Source organism: Saimiri boliviensis, chromosome 7 (assembly GCF_048565385.1).
Source record: "Saimiri boliviensis isolate mSaiBol1 chromosome 7, mSaiBol1.pri, whole genome shotgun sequence".
Classification (NCBI taxonomy): domain Eukaryota; kingdom Metazoa; phylum Chordata; class Mammalia; order Primates; family Cebidae; genus Saimiri; species Saimiri boliviensis.
In genome coordinates this window covers 125660802-125676906 of record NC_133455.1, presented here as the reverse complement: position 1 = coordinate 125676906, position 16105 = coordinate 125660802, and the positions used below count along the sequence as shown (strand labels likewise).

The 16105-nt window shown below is 47.9% G+C and overlaps 1 protein-coding gene across 1 annotated transcript in view; it reads left to right on the top strand.

Annotated features, from left to right (window-relative positions):
* The window catches only part of VWF (von Willebrand factor), a 177000-nt gene that overhangs the window by 28218 nt on the left and 132677 nt on the right, over nucleotides 1-16105 (top strand). Inside the window, exon 6 of the mRNA XM_010330022.3 lies at nucleotides 2182-2306. Coding sequence (XP_010328324.3) covers nucleotides 2182-2306 — 125 coding nt within the window. The remainder of the gene's footprint in view (nucleotides 1-2181; nucleotides 2307-16105) is intronic.

The window sequence follows — 16105 nt, the reverse complement described above, 5'->3', positions numbered from 1 at the left end:
GAGGAATTGGAATCAGCCTAGATCACACGGGGTCATAGAAGGGCTTTGCCCAGGCAACATCACAAAGCCTCCTCTATGTCCCTATCTTAATGTGGTTTATTAGAAAGTGTGAAAACCTATGTGGTATGGAGTGACTGAAAATCCAGAGAATACCTATCACGATGTCTGGTACACAGTTAACATGCCACAAATTTAAGTTCTCTTGCTACCAATATATCATATTGGTGTGTCGTATATCAGTTTCCTGTGGCTACCAACACATTGTCTCAAACTGGGTGGCTTAAAACAACTGAAATTTATTCTCTCATGGTTCTGGAGGTCAGAATTTTGCAATCAAGGTGTTGGGAGGCCCAAAGCTCCTTCCAGAAGCTCTCAGGAAGCATCTATTCCTAACCTCTGCCACCATCTGCAGTCATACCTGACTCACGGCTACATGACTCCAGCCTCTGCCTCTGTCTTCACATTGCCTTGTGCTCTGCATGTGGCTTTGTCCGGTCTCCCGTTATTCATCTCTGACAAGGATAAAGATGATCACAATTAGGCCCAACCAAGCAATCCAAGAGAAACTCTTGCTCTCAAGAACCCTCACTTAAGCACATCTTTTGCCATATGAGATAATACTTACATGTTCCAGGGATCAGGAAGTGAATATATCTTTGGTGGTGGTGGGGGGTGGTTTCTACCTTTCAAACCCCAGATAACAGCTGACTATATTCTAAGGTCTCATTTATAGTTTTCTTTCCCTGGGGCAGTTTATTTACTATTTGAAAATGTATTACTTGACCTTGAGACATACTTCACTCTTCCAGGCCTGGCTATGCAAAAAACTGCTCATCCTAATACTGCAAAGGTAGTCGTCTCATACTAGCTTTTAATATAGATTCAGCAGTACTATTAGGTAATTACTTTGCACCAGGTGGTGTAGGTCCATGAGGCCCTCACAGTCTATTGTGAGTAGCTGACAGTAGCATGAGCACTGTAACATTAAAGCACAGATGCCGCGAGACCCTGGAGCATGCAGTGACCTGGGGGCTGGACTTAGATTCTGTGTCATGTTCTTACCTTCATTCTGCAAAAATATTTTGAGCATTCACAATCCAGCAGATAGGAATTTAGAGACAAGAGACACAGCCCATGCCCTTAAGTAAGGAGCTCACAGTTGAATGGGGGGATGAATAGGAGCAAAAAGAATATAAATCAAAGAGTGATGAGCGTTTTGGTAGAGGGCTGCCCAGGGTAGCATGGGGCACAGAGAAGGGACACCCAAGCAGGCTGGGTGAGGAATGGGAGTAGAGCTGTTCAGAGAGGCTCCTTGGAGGCAGTGGTTCTTGAGCTGTATCTTGAAGGAGGAATGGAGGTAGATAAGCAATACGGGGAGGAGAACATTCCACATGGAGGGAGAAAGGAACATGAAGGCATGGAGATGTGAGAGGGAAAGGGCCTCTCCTTATCATCTTTCACCTCATCTCCCTCATTGTAATTGTATCTATCCATCCATCCATCCATCCATCTACCCACCCATCCATCCATCCATCTACCATCCATCCACCCACCCATCCATCCATCCATCCACCCACCCATCCATCCATCCATCCATCCATCCATCCATCCACCCATCCATCCATCCATCCATCCTTCCTTCCTTCCTCCTTCAGTCTCCAACCGTCTGCTGAGCTCTGACACCCATGCCCTATAATGTTAGGCTGAGCACTGTATGCATTCTTGTTGTTTAATTTAATACAAGTTAGATTCAGGTAAAAACAGACCTAGAGCCTGGTATGGCGGCCCATACCTGCAGTCCTAGTTACTCGGGAGGCTGATGTGTGATCGCTTAAGCCCAGGAGTTCTGGGCTGCAGAGCCCTATGCTGATCAGATGCCCACACTAAGCTTGGCATCAATATGGGGGCCTTCTAGGGGGTGGGGGACAACTGGGTTGCCGAAGGAGGGGTGAACTAGCCAGGCTGGAGACAGGTCAGGTTAAAACTCCTGTGCTGCCCAGCAGTGGGATTGCACTTGTGAGTAGCCACTGCATTCCAGCCTGGGAAACACAGCCAGACCCTGTCTCTTTATAAAAAATTAAAACAAAAAATGCAAAACCACCAACAGACCTAGAGTTTTCACTCAGAAATTCTGGGACAGGCATAACTGAAGTGTTATTTTCCTGAAACTTTCCTTCACAGGCACCTTGACCTCAGACCCCTATGACTTTGCCAACTCATGGGCCCTGAGCAGTGGAGAACAGTGGTGTGAACGGGCATCTCCTCCCAGCGGCTCGTGCAACATCTCCTCTGGGGAAATGCAGAAGGTGGGTGTGGCCTGGCCTGGATGCACCTGGATGGTGTGTGATTTCTGGATCTAAAAGAAGGACTCAGTCTTCTATCTTTCCCTTTGGGGGAGGAATGGACTTACTCTGCAGGTCCTACAGGCCACTTCCCTCCAAAACTAACTGTGGCTAGAGTTTGATCATTTCTAATTCTAGCGTGTCTCTGGGTCTGGAGCTCTAAAAATGGGTCTGGGCTAATGACTTGGTATAGTGTCTCAGTCCATTTGTGCTGCTATAATGAATGCCTGAGACTGGGTAATTTTAAGGAACAGAAATTACTTGTTATAGTTCTGGAGGCTGGGCAGTCCGAGATCAAGGTACCAGCATTTGGTGTCTGGCAAGGACCTTCTTGCTGTGTCCTCACAAGGTAGAAGAGCAAAAAGCACACTGAAGCTGGGTGCAGTGGCTCACACCCGGAATCCCAGCACTCTGGGAGGCTGAAGTGTGTGGAGGTCAGGGGTTCAAGATTAGCCTGGCCAACATGGTGAAACCCTGTCTCTAATAAAAATGCAAAAAAATTAGCTGGATGTGGTGGCATGTGCCTGTAATCCTAGCTACTCAGGAGGCTGAGGCAGGAGAATCTCTTGAATCCGGGTGGTGGAGGTTGCAGTGGGCTGAGATTGTGCCACTGCACTCTAGCCTGGGTGACAGAGTGAGACTCCATCCCAGTAAAAAAAAAAAAAAAAAAAAAAAAAAAAAAGAAAAAAAAAAAAAGATACACTGAAGTACTCTTATCAACCTCTTTGATCAGAGCACTAATCCATTCGCCAGGGCAGAGCCCTCAGGACTTAATCACTTCCCAAAAGGCTCAACCTTTTAATACCATCACCTTAGGATTTAGTTTCTAACACACAGATTTTGGAGGGACATATACAGTTGAACCGTAGTGATGAGTCACTATGCTTTTCTGTTTTAGACTCCAGTGCCCTCTCTTGTCCCTACATATGTCCATCATCACCTGCCATGTGTCTGAAATTTTACCAGTAGAAAAAAGCCACTTTTTTCTTTTTCTTTTTTGAGACAGAGTCTCACCCTGTCACCAGGCTGGAATGCAGTGGCACAATTTCAGCTCACTGCAACTTCTGCCTCCCGAGTTCAAGCAATTCTCCTGCCTCAGCTTCTTTTTTTTTTTTTGAGGCGGAGTTTCACTCTTGTTACCCAGGCTGGAGTGCAATGGCGCGATCTCGGCTCACCGCAACCTCCGCCTCCTGGGTTCAGGCAATTCTCCTGCCTCAGCCTCCTGAGTAGCTGGGATTACAGGCACACGCCACCATGCCCAGCTAATTTTTTATATTTTTAGTAGAGACAGGGTTTCACCATGTTGACCAGGATGGTCTCGATCTTGTGATCCACCCGCCTCGGGCTCCCAAAGTGCTGGGATTACAGGCTTGAGCCACCGCGCCCGGCCGCCTCAGCTTCTTGAGTAGCTGGGACTATAGGCACGCACCACCATGCCCAGCTAATTTCTGTATTTTTAGTAAAGACAGGGTTTCACCATGTTGGCCAGGATAGTCTTGATCTCTTGACCTCATGATCTGCTTGTTTTGGCCTCCCAAAGTGCTGAGATTACAGGCGTGAGTTACCGGGCCCAGCCTAAAGCCACTTTTTGCTTAAATGGCTGTTGTAAACTAGAAATAGGAGGGAAAGCTTCCTCTCATATGAGATCAGCTGGAAGGAAAACTACTTTACAGATGCAGACACTGAGGGGAGTCTGAGCTTGAGGCTGTGCCTGAAGTGACACAGTTTAGATATCAGGATGGCTTCCTGAGGCTGCAGTAACAAATTATCTCAAACTTGGTCGGGTGTAGTGGCTCATGCTTGTAATCACAGCCCTTTGGGAAGCTGAGGTGGGCAGATCACCTGAGGTCAGGAGTTCGAGACCAGACTGACCAGCATGGTGAAATCCCGTCTCTACTAAAAATACAAAAATTAGCTGGGCATAGTGGCAGGCACCTGCAATCCCAGCTACTCAGGAGGCTGAAGCAGGAGAATCACTTCAACCTGGGAGGCAGAGATTGCAGTGAGCTGAAATTCCACCACTGCACTCCAGCCTGGGTGACAGAACGAAGCTCTGTCTCAAAAGAAGAAGAAACAAACAAACAAAACCCCAAAAAACAAATGATCTCAAACTCAGTGGCTTAATACAATAGGCATTTATTTTCTCACAGTTCTGGAGGCCAGAGGTCCAAATTATTTTCCCTGAGCTGAGATCAAGGTGTTGGCTGGCTCTGCTCCTTTCAGAGGTTCTGGGGGGGAATCTGTTTCTTGCTTCCTCCAGTTTGGGGTCGCAGCAGCATTCCTTGTCTTTGCGTTCATGGCTTCAATCTCTGTTGTCACGTGGCCTTCTCCTCTTCTGTGTGTGCTAATGGCTGCCAACCCTGGCAAGGCTGGGAGGACTACCCCACTCCTTCCACAGAGCCCTATTGCCACTTACGAGGCAGCCCTGTAGCAGCTCTCTCTGTCAGGGTTGCCCTTCGTGATCTTACTCACCAGGACCTCACACTGGAAAGAAGGGGTAGGTGTGGGAAAGGGTGGCCAGGACTGCACTTCACTTGCACAGGTAAAGATGGTCTTTGTGCCTCTCTGTGTGTGGGTGTTTGGCACAAGAATGCTTTATGTAGAGCAAGACCTCAATGGACAATTCCCTCTCCACTGTGCATCAGGCTGACCTGGGCTGGGGAGGTGGGTACAGCTGTGAAGCTGGACCCATGGGCAACAGGAGTTACCCTGTTGGGACTGTACTAGTGGCTCATGATCTGAGGAGCAAGATTCCTTGGTGGTGCCGTGAGTCAGCCTCCCTGGGAGGGATGTTTATATGCAGGTGGTTTACTGGTAAACCTCTCAAGAGCAGCCTTGGTAAGGAAGTGAGAGAAGCAGAATTGGGCCGTGGGACAAGTTGAACTGCTTGTGGTAGCATTGATAGAGCTACAATAAGGACTCAGCTGATCCTTCAAGGAACTCTGGAAGCTGGAGTGGCCTCTGTTGGTCACTGAATGTGGGCTGCCCTGGGTGAGGAGGTGGGACTCCCTTGGGCTGAAGGCCATTCCTGAGGAATGACTCAGTGGTAAGCCCTTGGCAGCCAGCACTGGGCAGCTGGTGGATGAGTCCTCAGGCCCTGAATGGGCACCTACACTGTGGCCTGACACCCTCTGTAACGTTGCTCTACTTGACAGCACCACCTCCCTGCCCACATCCAGAGAGCAACCACACTGTCAAAAATGTCGGCTGAAGAATCACAAGGTTCATGAACTTAGAGAAGAGGGCTTTTCTTATTGAGAGTCCCCTGCAGGTTGGGAAGTGTAGGCTCTGGTAGAAACTGAAAGCAGGCACTTGAAGGGAGAAAACAGTGGAATACGAACTTAATCCAAAAGGGTTGGCTCAGTATACATATTTAACAGGCTATAGGAGAAGCTATGAATATTCATAATGGGAGGAGGTATTTGCATACACAGTAAGCAAACATGCATGTTACATACAGCCCACATCCACTTTGAGATGGTGACTTAACATTTAAATGCATTAAAATTAGCCTCTGTAGGTCAAAGGTGAAAGGAAGGACAGAGAGGCGTCTTGTGCCCAGCCTCTGTAAATCAGCCAGAACCATTCCATGGTTGATGGTTTCCTGCCAGGAAGGAATGCTGGTCAATTGTGTGAACACTGCAAAAAGGGCAGGTGTGGTGGCTTGCACAGTAATCCTAGTACTTTGGAAGGCCAAGGCAGGAGAATAGCTTGAGCTCAGGAGTTCAAGACCAGCTGGGGGCAACATGGTGAAACCCCATCTCTATTCCTACATATATACAAAAATTAGCTGGGCATGGTGGTGCACCAGTAGTCCCAGCTACTTGGAGGGCTGAGGCAGGAAGATGGCTTGAACCTGGGAGGCTGAAGCTGTAGTGAGTTGATTGTACTATTACACACCAGTCTGGGTGAAAACATGAGACTCTGTCTCAAATAAAAAAAAAACCCACAAAAAAGGAGGGGAGTCCCTCCTGCTGGGCTGGTTCTGTTTAACTCTTAGGATAGAAAGTCTAATGGCAGTTGGCAAGAGGAGGGTATAATGAGGTGTGTTCAACCTCCCATCCTGTCATGTCTAGGAACTCAGTTTTAACATTTCTCTGGGGTCCCTTTGGCCAAGGGAGCATCTGTTTAGTTGGTTTGGGGAGCTTAGGATTTTATTTTTACTTCTCAAAACCTACAACCATGCACGAAGAGGACGGTGCCTGACTATACCCAGGACCACTGTCATCATGCACTCGACAGGCCACAGTTGCCTTTGTCTGGGCACAGGCAGCTCTGCAGAGTGTGGGCACATGCAGCAGTCACCCAAGCGCGCAGCCCCTCAGCAGGGCAGCAGAGAGGTGCTCTGTGATTTTGTTGATCGGATGAAAAAACAAAGCCATAGAAGGTTAAGTGGCTTCCCAAAGTCGCCAGCTAGCAAGGTGCAGAGCCAGGACTCACGCCCTGCCTGGCTCCCCTCCCTTTCCTCATTCTGGTCACATTGGTTCAGGCTACTCAAGTCGTTGTGTTTCTCTTGAGGAGTTGGGCTCTGCAGGTTCTTAAGGTTCCTTTAAGTTCTAAAACCCTTTATCAGCCTGGTGCAGTGGCTCATACCTGTAGACACAGCTACTCAGGAGGCTGAGGCAGGAGGATCACTTGAACCCAGGATGTGGAGGCTGCAGTGAGCTATGATTGCGCCATTGCACTCCAACCTGGACAACAGAGTGAGACCCTGTCTGTAAACCAAAACCAAAACCAAAAAATGAAACTCCTTTATTATGTGTTTCTGTGAATTGGGCTAGAGAGACAGTATATAATAGTTCTTTCTTTTTTTTTTTTGAGACGGAGTTTCACTCTTGTTACCCAGGCTGGAATGCAATGGCGCAATCTCGGCTCACTGCAACCTCTGCCTCCTGGATTCAGGCAATTCTCCTGCCTCAGCCTCCTAAGTAGCTGGGATTACAGGCACGCACCACCATGCCCAGCTAATTTTTTGTATTTTTAGTAGAGACGGGGTTTCACCATGTTGACCAGGATGGTCTCGATCTCTTGACCTCGTGATCCACCCACCTCGGCCTCCCAAAGTGTTGGGATTACAGGCGTGAGCCCCTGCGCCTGGCCTATATAATAGTTCTTAATAAATATTGGATGGGCAGATGAATGGAAATGGGTGGTGGTATATACCTAGGGACTGTGACCAACGCAGTAATCCAGAGTCCTTTGCTTGTAAAAATTTGATTTATCTAAGTAAGGGCATAAGCAGAGAAACCCAGCCCTCTCCTATCCAGAAACAAACTAAAGCACACCAACTTCACCCTCCTCCCACTGCCCCCATCACCTTAACATAAGAAAGCTTCATTTTAGCTGGCTACTCATTCAATGAGTCTTCATCTTCATGGAACAATTTGACCTCTGACCAAGGCCTATGTAAGGCCAAGAAAACTATTCTGAGTTGATGCTAAATCCAGCTGCCTAAATTGTGATCAGACAATCTCCACCTTATAAACAAGTACATTCCAAAAGACTTTTTCCCTTGGGCTTTGGTGGTGCTAGGTTTTCTGGTTAGTCCATCAAAGTCTGCATCACCGGGATCCTAGCCCAGTACCAGCACTAACAAAGGCGGACTGAGCTCTAGCATGTGAGGGGAGGGTGCTGTCATGTGGAAGGGAGGAGTTTCCTCTTCTTTCCAGTAAAAGTCCTGAGTGCCTGAACCATGCCCTTGATAACCCCTTGAGTTTCTCTCACCCCTGGACCTTGGCGTGGGCATAGTGATAAAGGTGTGGGTTTGAGTCAGCTCACTTACTGGCTTTGTGACTCTGGGCAAGACATGTGCCTTTGCTGAGCCTGTTTCCACATATGTAAAACAGAAATAGTACCTGTTGGGTAATTGAAAAGGTAAGGTAGGGATAATTATTTTTTTTTTTTTTTTTTTTTTTTTTTGAGACAGAGTCTCACACTGTTTCCTGAGCTGGAGTGCAATGGCACGATTTCAGCTCACTGCAACCTCTGCCTCCCACATTCAAGTGATTCTCTTGCCTCAGTCTCCTGAGTAGCTGGGATTTCAGGCCTGCACCACCACAACCGGCTAATTTTTTTTGTATTTTTAGTAGAGACGGGGTTTCACCATGTTGGTCAGGCTGGTCTTGAACTCCTGACCTTGTGATCTGCCCTTCTCAGCCTCCCAAAGTGCTGGGATTATAGGCATGAACCACCACACCCAGCCAAGAGAGGGATAATATTTATAGTATTTAGCCCAGTGAGGCTCGACTGTTAGGAGACATGATGATGATGATGATGATGAGGAGGAGGAGGAGGAGAAGGAGAAGGAGTCAGCTGGCTCCCCATGTTCTCCCACTGTCCTGTGTTTCCCATTGGAGTGCACTGCCTTGAGAGTGGGAGCTGAGAAGCAGGCCAACCACACAACAGGCTTTAAGTATAATGTTAGAAACAGATGCTCAGTGCCACAAAGAAAAATCAGCACTGAGACAAAGGATATCTCAGCAAGGCAATTTTACTTTCTGCAGAAAGGGTGCTCCTGTTAGCCATCTTGCCATGAGAGTACAATGAACAAAGGAAAAGCAGACATATTTATCCTTTACTCATTTGGCGCCATCCTTACTGCTGTGTCTGATCTCTGTTGGTTAGAGCCAGACCTCACAGTCTAAAAGTGAACCTGATTGGCTAATAACTTAAAACTTTCTTGAATAGGTAAAGAAAATGGAGAACAAAAAGAAAAGAGGAAGTCCAAATAAGGAAGGGACAGGAAGTTGCTTGTGAAAGAACTTAGAAAAGTAATGGCACAAATATCTTGGTTAAAGGACAAGGACATAGGATGTACTATGTGCCTGTAAGCATGTTTAACAGCTACACAGGATAGGGCTTAACAAAGAGTTATTAGCAAAAAAGCAAGAAGGCTTTGAAGAAAGTCTTTAAAACAAACTATTTCTAACACTTAACGATTTATTCTTTAACAAGAAAGGAAACTTTGAACTCTGCTTCCTGCACACAAGCTTCAACATTGATTATTTTTCTCCTTCCCCCTCCCAACTATAACCCATTCCTTTTGGGTAGCTGAGCACAGCTTGAGGTTAGAAGGAAAGCAAGGTGCCAGCCATCTCCGCACATCCAGGTGGGTAAGTGATAGGAACCAGCCTTCCTTCTAGAGCTGCTTGTGACCCCGGATGGATTTCAAATTTAGTGTACTTGAGGTACTGTGTAAGAGAGGACAGATTTTCACAATTTCTTTCTTGTTCTCCCCAAACCTACAGTTGTGCTATTGGTTGGTGGGTCACCCTCAGCTGCCCTTCAATGTTCTCCAGGCAGGGGTGAGATGAAGGGGAGGTGGTGGTTTCCTCAGTTGGTGACGTGGGGTTGGGGTGGCCATGGAGGTACCTCTAACACTGAAACATGCCTTCAAGGCTTTCTTATTTTGGCCTCATTTTATTTTGCAAATATAGCCCAGAGCAGAGTAAGTGCTTGACAAATATTCACCTGTTCTCAGAATATAAAGGAATAGTCTCATTTATCCATACCGAGTGGGAGGTAAAGACAGGATTCTCAAGTGGAAAACCTGATCCCGAGACCAGGTTGAGGCGGGAGACTAGGAGGTTTGTCTCCTGGAGACGAAAGGGAGGGAGAATGCAAGAGAAGCCTTGTTTGCCTCCTGGGTCACCTTTCTGAGGCTCCAGCTGTACCCTTGCTACTCACTTTGTCTCCTGGGTGCATTAAAGTCCTTACTAACCAGTGTCCTGGGAACAGCTGAAAAATTGTGTGCCAGGTTCTTAGTGTTGGGCTGAGGCTGCAAACACGTGAGACCTCCCAGAGGTACACGCTCCTCCCAGCTCAGAACTCCCTGTTTCAGGCTGTTTACCTGAGAAGAGAGTACTGCTTTGTCCTCAGCCAGTCAGATAGTGTTTGCCCACAACCGGGGCTCCTTCATTGGCCAGGAAGCGCAATGACTCGTCTCCCAGGACGTGATTAATGTGGTCTTCAGAATTGTTCACAGCCTGTGTAGTCCCACAGGGCCCCCAGGTTCAGAAGTCAGGTCTGGTAAATGATGCATCATTTACAAGTGTCTGCCATTATAGCTCCAAGCGCCATTCTGGGTGGCAGAGTGTTTTGTGCGGGAGTCCACACTGACCTTGGAACTTTCCTTGACAGCCTCCAGAATCGACGCCCCCACACTCTGGGTCCTTCTGTCTTTCCAGGGCATAGCAAGGAGTCAGCTCATTCTGAGAGCCAGATCATATTACTTATTAGTTATACCCGGGGAATGAATGTTTCCTTGTTATGCCAGCAAAACCCAATGCTTGTGTCCACTGGGACTGATAATGGCCTGGTTTGACTGCTTGCAAATTTGCAGTTTTTTCAGTTTTTCAAACTGAACACAGGACGGTTGGAGTCTGGACCCCCAAGCTATGAACATTCAAATAATTGATATTCACTTGCAGGTAACCGTCACGTAGTGTACACTTTAGAAAGATCCTTAGATCACTTAAAAAAAAAAATCAGTCAGTCTGGGGAATGCCAGCAAGGGCTGAACCTTGCAAAGGCATCTCGGCTGTGTCCTGCAGTCCTGTCTGTGACAGGAAGTCCAAGGTTCTAGGGGACTGGGCTTGGGCTGCAGCCAGCTCATACCATGCTTTTGCTAATTGGAAAAAGGCACCCTTTTCTCAAGAAACGTCACCACCACCAACTGGGAAAAGGCCAAGATTAACATAATAACTAAACATATGATGTACGTGTATACACATGTGCAGTGTCTACCATATGAACAGTTGTCACTTTGTATGTTGCCACTGTGTGCACTGTGTGGTTTGCATCATGACACGTGATAGTGTTAGCCTGGCTTCCTCAGGGAGGCACAGTCACTGTGACCATCATCTCCTCGCTCAGGATCACCTCCTCAAGATGATCGGTCTCTATTGAGAAACTGAGAGCACTGTTTATCACTCTGTCTACCAGTGGTGAATCATTCATTGGCAGCATCAACTCCGAAAGGTGTTTAAAGTGGAAGACATTTGTTTTAATTAATGTTAGGAATCTTAGGCTCATACAAACTCAGTTGGTGAAGAGTCTAGTAGATATCTGGTTCAACCCCCTGCCTGCTGCATGAATGCTCTCCACAAACTATGCCTAGGTAGGCAGGTTATGCTATGACCTTGACTTTAAGAGTGAAGTCTTTGAGACACCCTTGCTGGGCTCTTCCCAGCCATCTTGAACAGCTCAGCCCTAGGCAGCCCTCCTTGACTCCCCAGTAAATTCCTTCTTTCATTCTGTCCATTTGAAGCTAAAACTCTGTCCTTCCATGTCCCTGAATACTGGAGAAACAGGTGCTTGAGGTCTGGTTTCTCCAGGCCTTGCTCATGAGGTCACATCAATTGCAGTCCCGTCAGTCACTGAATAGCCTCAGATTTCCTGTTTTCCTGGTCTCTGAATTTGGTGTTTATTAGGTGAACACAAGCCTTATTTTCTTTGGCCATTCTTGTCTTCACATTCTCTCGCTTCGTCCATTATCTCGTAGAACTCTTTCCCCCTCCTCTGAAACAGCCTGTGGTTCACCAGTAATTCCTCTTCCTCCCAGGAAATCACCTGTCCTGCTTGAGCTAACGTTTGTAAACAGTCATGCTGACTTTGAATAATCACAACATGCCTCCTCAATAGCCCAAAGAGGCCCAGAAAATACCATTCTGTTAGAGACAAAGCAACTCACTCTTCATGTTCTCATTAAATATTGCCCAAGCCTTTTATTTGCAAAGGGCTTACCAACCCTTTCTGCTATTTCTGCTCATGGTGGCACTGAAAGGGAAATTCACAGGCGTGGAGGGAGGCGATGTAAGCCCAGTGGACTTGGGTCTCACCGTCTGGGCCCACTTCTGCCATCCCTTCTTCTTCTCCTTGCCTCTTCTATTCATATAATGGGCAGTCTCGGTCTGGAATGGACTTTTCTTGGAGACTGGGAAGAATTTTATTACATTCCTTTGCTTGGTAGCACAGTTGCCATTCAGAGTCCAGTTGTCAGGGGAGAGTCTGGCCCAGAGAAGGTCAGTGGGCCTCCAGGAAGGACCCTTGGAATGTAGGATCCCAGAGAAGTTAGTCATCAGATGGGGGCACCGTGCCATGGTTTTACAGAAGAGGTGCCCACCCGCTATGCCCCCTGACACTGAGCTCAGAGCTGGAGTTTGCAATAAGTACACACGCATCTTTTTCTGTTTTGATGAGAACTGCTCTCTCAAGTCTCTCTTTCTTGAGTCATCCATAGGCTAAGGAATGAGGACTTATTTCAAGTGCTCTACTGAGGTCCAGGAATCCAGGGGGCAGTTCCTGGTTTGGCCCAGTTCTCTGCGTGTAAGTTGTGCTTCTGTTCTGCATCTCAGCCTTCCCTCTCTAAGGTAAAGAGAGCTCCATGGAAGCCCCCGGTGGATGGGTACCCTTTCCTTTACAGCAAATTTGCTTACCTGAGTGCAGGGTGGGCGGGAGAAGGGCAGGGAGCCAATGGCTGTGATGAAACAGTGGTGACCTTGGTCAGTGTTCCCCTGGGGGTCTAGCCTAATGGCAGAGGTCAGTGGCTACCATGGGGTTTTGCAGATTTCCCTTGAGTTACACAGAACTTGGCCTTTAAAAATTAAGATTTTTTTTTTTTTTTTTTAAATTTTGCTTTAAGTTCTGGGATACATGTGCTGAATGTGCAGGTTTGTTACATAGGCATACACGTGCCTTGGTGGTTTGCTATGCCTGTCAACCCATCATCTAGGCTTTAAGCCCCGAATGCATTAGGTATTTATACTAATGCTCTCCCTCTCCTTGACCCCCAGCCCTCGACAGGCCCTGGTGTGTGTTCACATCCCTGTGACCATGTGTTTTCATTAGAACTTGGCCTTTTATGTTACTAATTTGACAAGCCCTTGAGGAGAGTTGGATAAGGTCCTAGTACCCATGCATTCAACGTTCTTAGAATCCTTTAACAAAATATTTCTGGCCGAGCGTGGTGGCTCATGCCTGTAATCCCAGCACTCTGGGAGGCTGAGCGGGGTGGATCATGAGGTCAGGAGATCGAGACCTTCCTGGCTAACACGGTGAAATCCTGTCTCTACAAAAAATACAAAAAATTAGCTGGGCGTGGTGGCACGTGCCTGTAGTCTCAGCTAGTCAGGAGGCTGAGGCAGGAGAATTGCTTGAACTTGGGAGGCAGAAGTTGTAGTGAGCTGAGATCACTCCACTGCACCACTGCACTATAGCCTGCGTGACCGAGTGGGACTCCATCTAAAAAAAAAAATTTTTTTTTCTTAGGTGGCTTCCTTTCCCTTTTCCTTCTCCCTGGTGAGGAACAGAATGAACAAGAATCTGATGGTGCCCATGAGTGTATATTCACTGAGATGTTTCATATGGCTTGGGTGATACCAGGTAGACTAAAGAGCAAGACACGTAAGAGAAATTAAACCATGAAAGACTGCTTGGGGTCAGTAAATGACAAATTGCCAAGTGAATGGTAAGTGATAGTGCAGCTTAGGAAGATCAGCTCCTATCACAGAGCTGATGCTCTTTTCTTGCTGGGAGCAGGACGGGGGAGTGATTCAGATGGTGCTGCTCTCCATCCCCAGAGCTTGGTAGGCCCCAGACTGGGAATCAGGGAATAGTACCTGGTCCTTTTCCTTCCAGCCAGCATGCTGTAATCCCCGGGAACTGCTTAGATGCCTCCCAGGAGCCCCAAGCAGAAGGTGAGGAGGGTCCCTTAGAGAGTGCCATGGCCAACTCTCCTGCTTCTCATGAGCACTGTACCCCAACTATCTTAGGGAGAGGAACGCTGAGCTCTGCAGAAACCATTCGTTTGGTGGAAGTCTATCAACCGGTTTTACCGGGTCCCTGTGAGTCAGAACCTTGGAATGCGGGTGGGAATCTTAGGCCAGCCAGAAGTTATAAATGGAATCAGCAACCCTCCCTCATCCGTCGTTACAGGCTGACCAATGAGAAGGTATTCCCTGCCAGGGTGAATTCTCGAACCCACCACTTTGGAGCAGCTCAGGCTCCAGGCGCCTCCACACCTACCAGGGGCCGCTGCAGGGCAACCCACCCCACAGCTAGAAAGACCAGGCCCTGCGGAACAATCTCACGCTTTATGTGTTGGCCTTTCCTTTCTTTGTTCACTCAGTCCTAGGAATGTCCCCCTCCCTACTCCTTTGTCAGCTGCTTGGGAGCAAACACAATAGCTAAGCTTCAGCTCTCTGGCTCTGCTTTCCCTCCTCCCTGCTGATGTCCTCCTGCGCCTGCCTGATGTCTCCAGGGAAGATGCCTGGTCTTCTTTAATGAACTGGAGATGTGATTAGGATGGGCCACAATTGGGTCTGCACACCAACCCAGGCATGGTGATGTCATGGCTGGATGGGCTGGGGCAGCCGCTCTCCCGCAGCTTCTGGCACCGCAGACGGGAGTTGAAAGAAGACAGGATTAGCCGATGCAGGGCTTTGGAGCCAGGGAGATGCTGGAAGTGCGCAAATTAGCTGGCCCTTGTTTTGCATCCCTGCCAGAATGGTTTAGCAGAGAACTGAGGAGCCAGACTGGGCAGCAGGCAGATGAGAATAGTTATGAGCATTTGATTTCCTGGTGTCATCTCCTTCGATTTCATTTTGCAGCAACCCTCTAGGGCAGGTCTGAGTATTGCTATCTGTGTCCGTTAGGAGTAGGTTCAGCTGTGAGGGACAGGACTTACACAATCTAAGGTAAGGGGTCATCTTGATAATCTAAGGTAATCTTGGGGTAGGATGTCCAGGGCCGGTGTAGGATCTCATGGTGTTGGGATCCGGGGTCCCATTGTCTACCGCATGCTTCAGGATGCCAGCTCAAGCTTCAGCGATCACAACCACATTCCTGCGGTAGAAAGAGAAGGGACTGGCTGGGTGTGGTGGCTCACACCTGTAGTCCCAGCACTTTGGGAGGCCGAAGGGGGTGGATCACGAGGTCAAGAGATCGAGACCATCCTGACCAACATGGTGAAACCCCGTGTCTACTAAAAATACAAAAATTAGCCAGACATGGTGGTCCGTGCCTGTAATCCCAGCTATTCTGGAGGCTGAGGCAGGAGAATGGCTTGAACCCAGGAGATGGAGGTTGTAGCAGTGAGCCGAGATCATGCCAGCTTGGGCAACAGAGCAAGACTCAGTCTCAAAAAAAAAAAAAAGAAAAGAAGAGACTAAGAAGCCCCTTATTTTGAGGACACATAATGGTGATTGTGCAAGACCCCTCTGCTTATACCCTACTGGGCAATCCTTAGTCATATGGCTGCCCCCAGCTGCAAGGGATGCTGAGAAGTGGAATCTTATTCCCAGCAGCTCTGTACCCAGGAGGAAAATTGAAAACTGAGGATTCTGTGACTAAGAAAGAAGGCGAGAATAGATCCTGGACAACTTTTAACCTCTTCCACTCTCCCACTCTTTCATAGGTGGGGAAATGGGGGTGCAGAGAGGTGAGATAATTTTCTTTCTTTTTTTTGAGACAGAGTTTCTCTCTCTTGCCCAGGCTGGAGTACAGTGGTACAATTTCGGCTCACTGCAACCTCTGCCTCCCAGGCTCAAGTGATCCTCCTGCCTCAGCCTCCTGAGTAGCTGGGACTATAGGCATGTGCCACCACACCTGGCTAATTTAGGATATTTTTGTAGAGACGAGGTTTTACCATATTGCCTAGGCTGGTCTTGAACTCCTGGGCTCAAGTGATCTGCCCACTTTGGCCTCCAAATGGGCTGAGATTATAGGTGAGCCACTGCGCTTGGCTGAGATACTTTTCTTAAAGT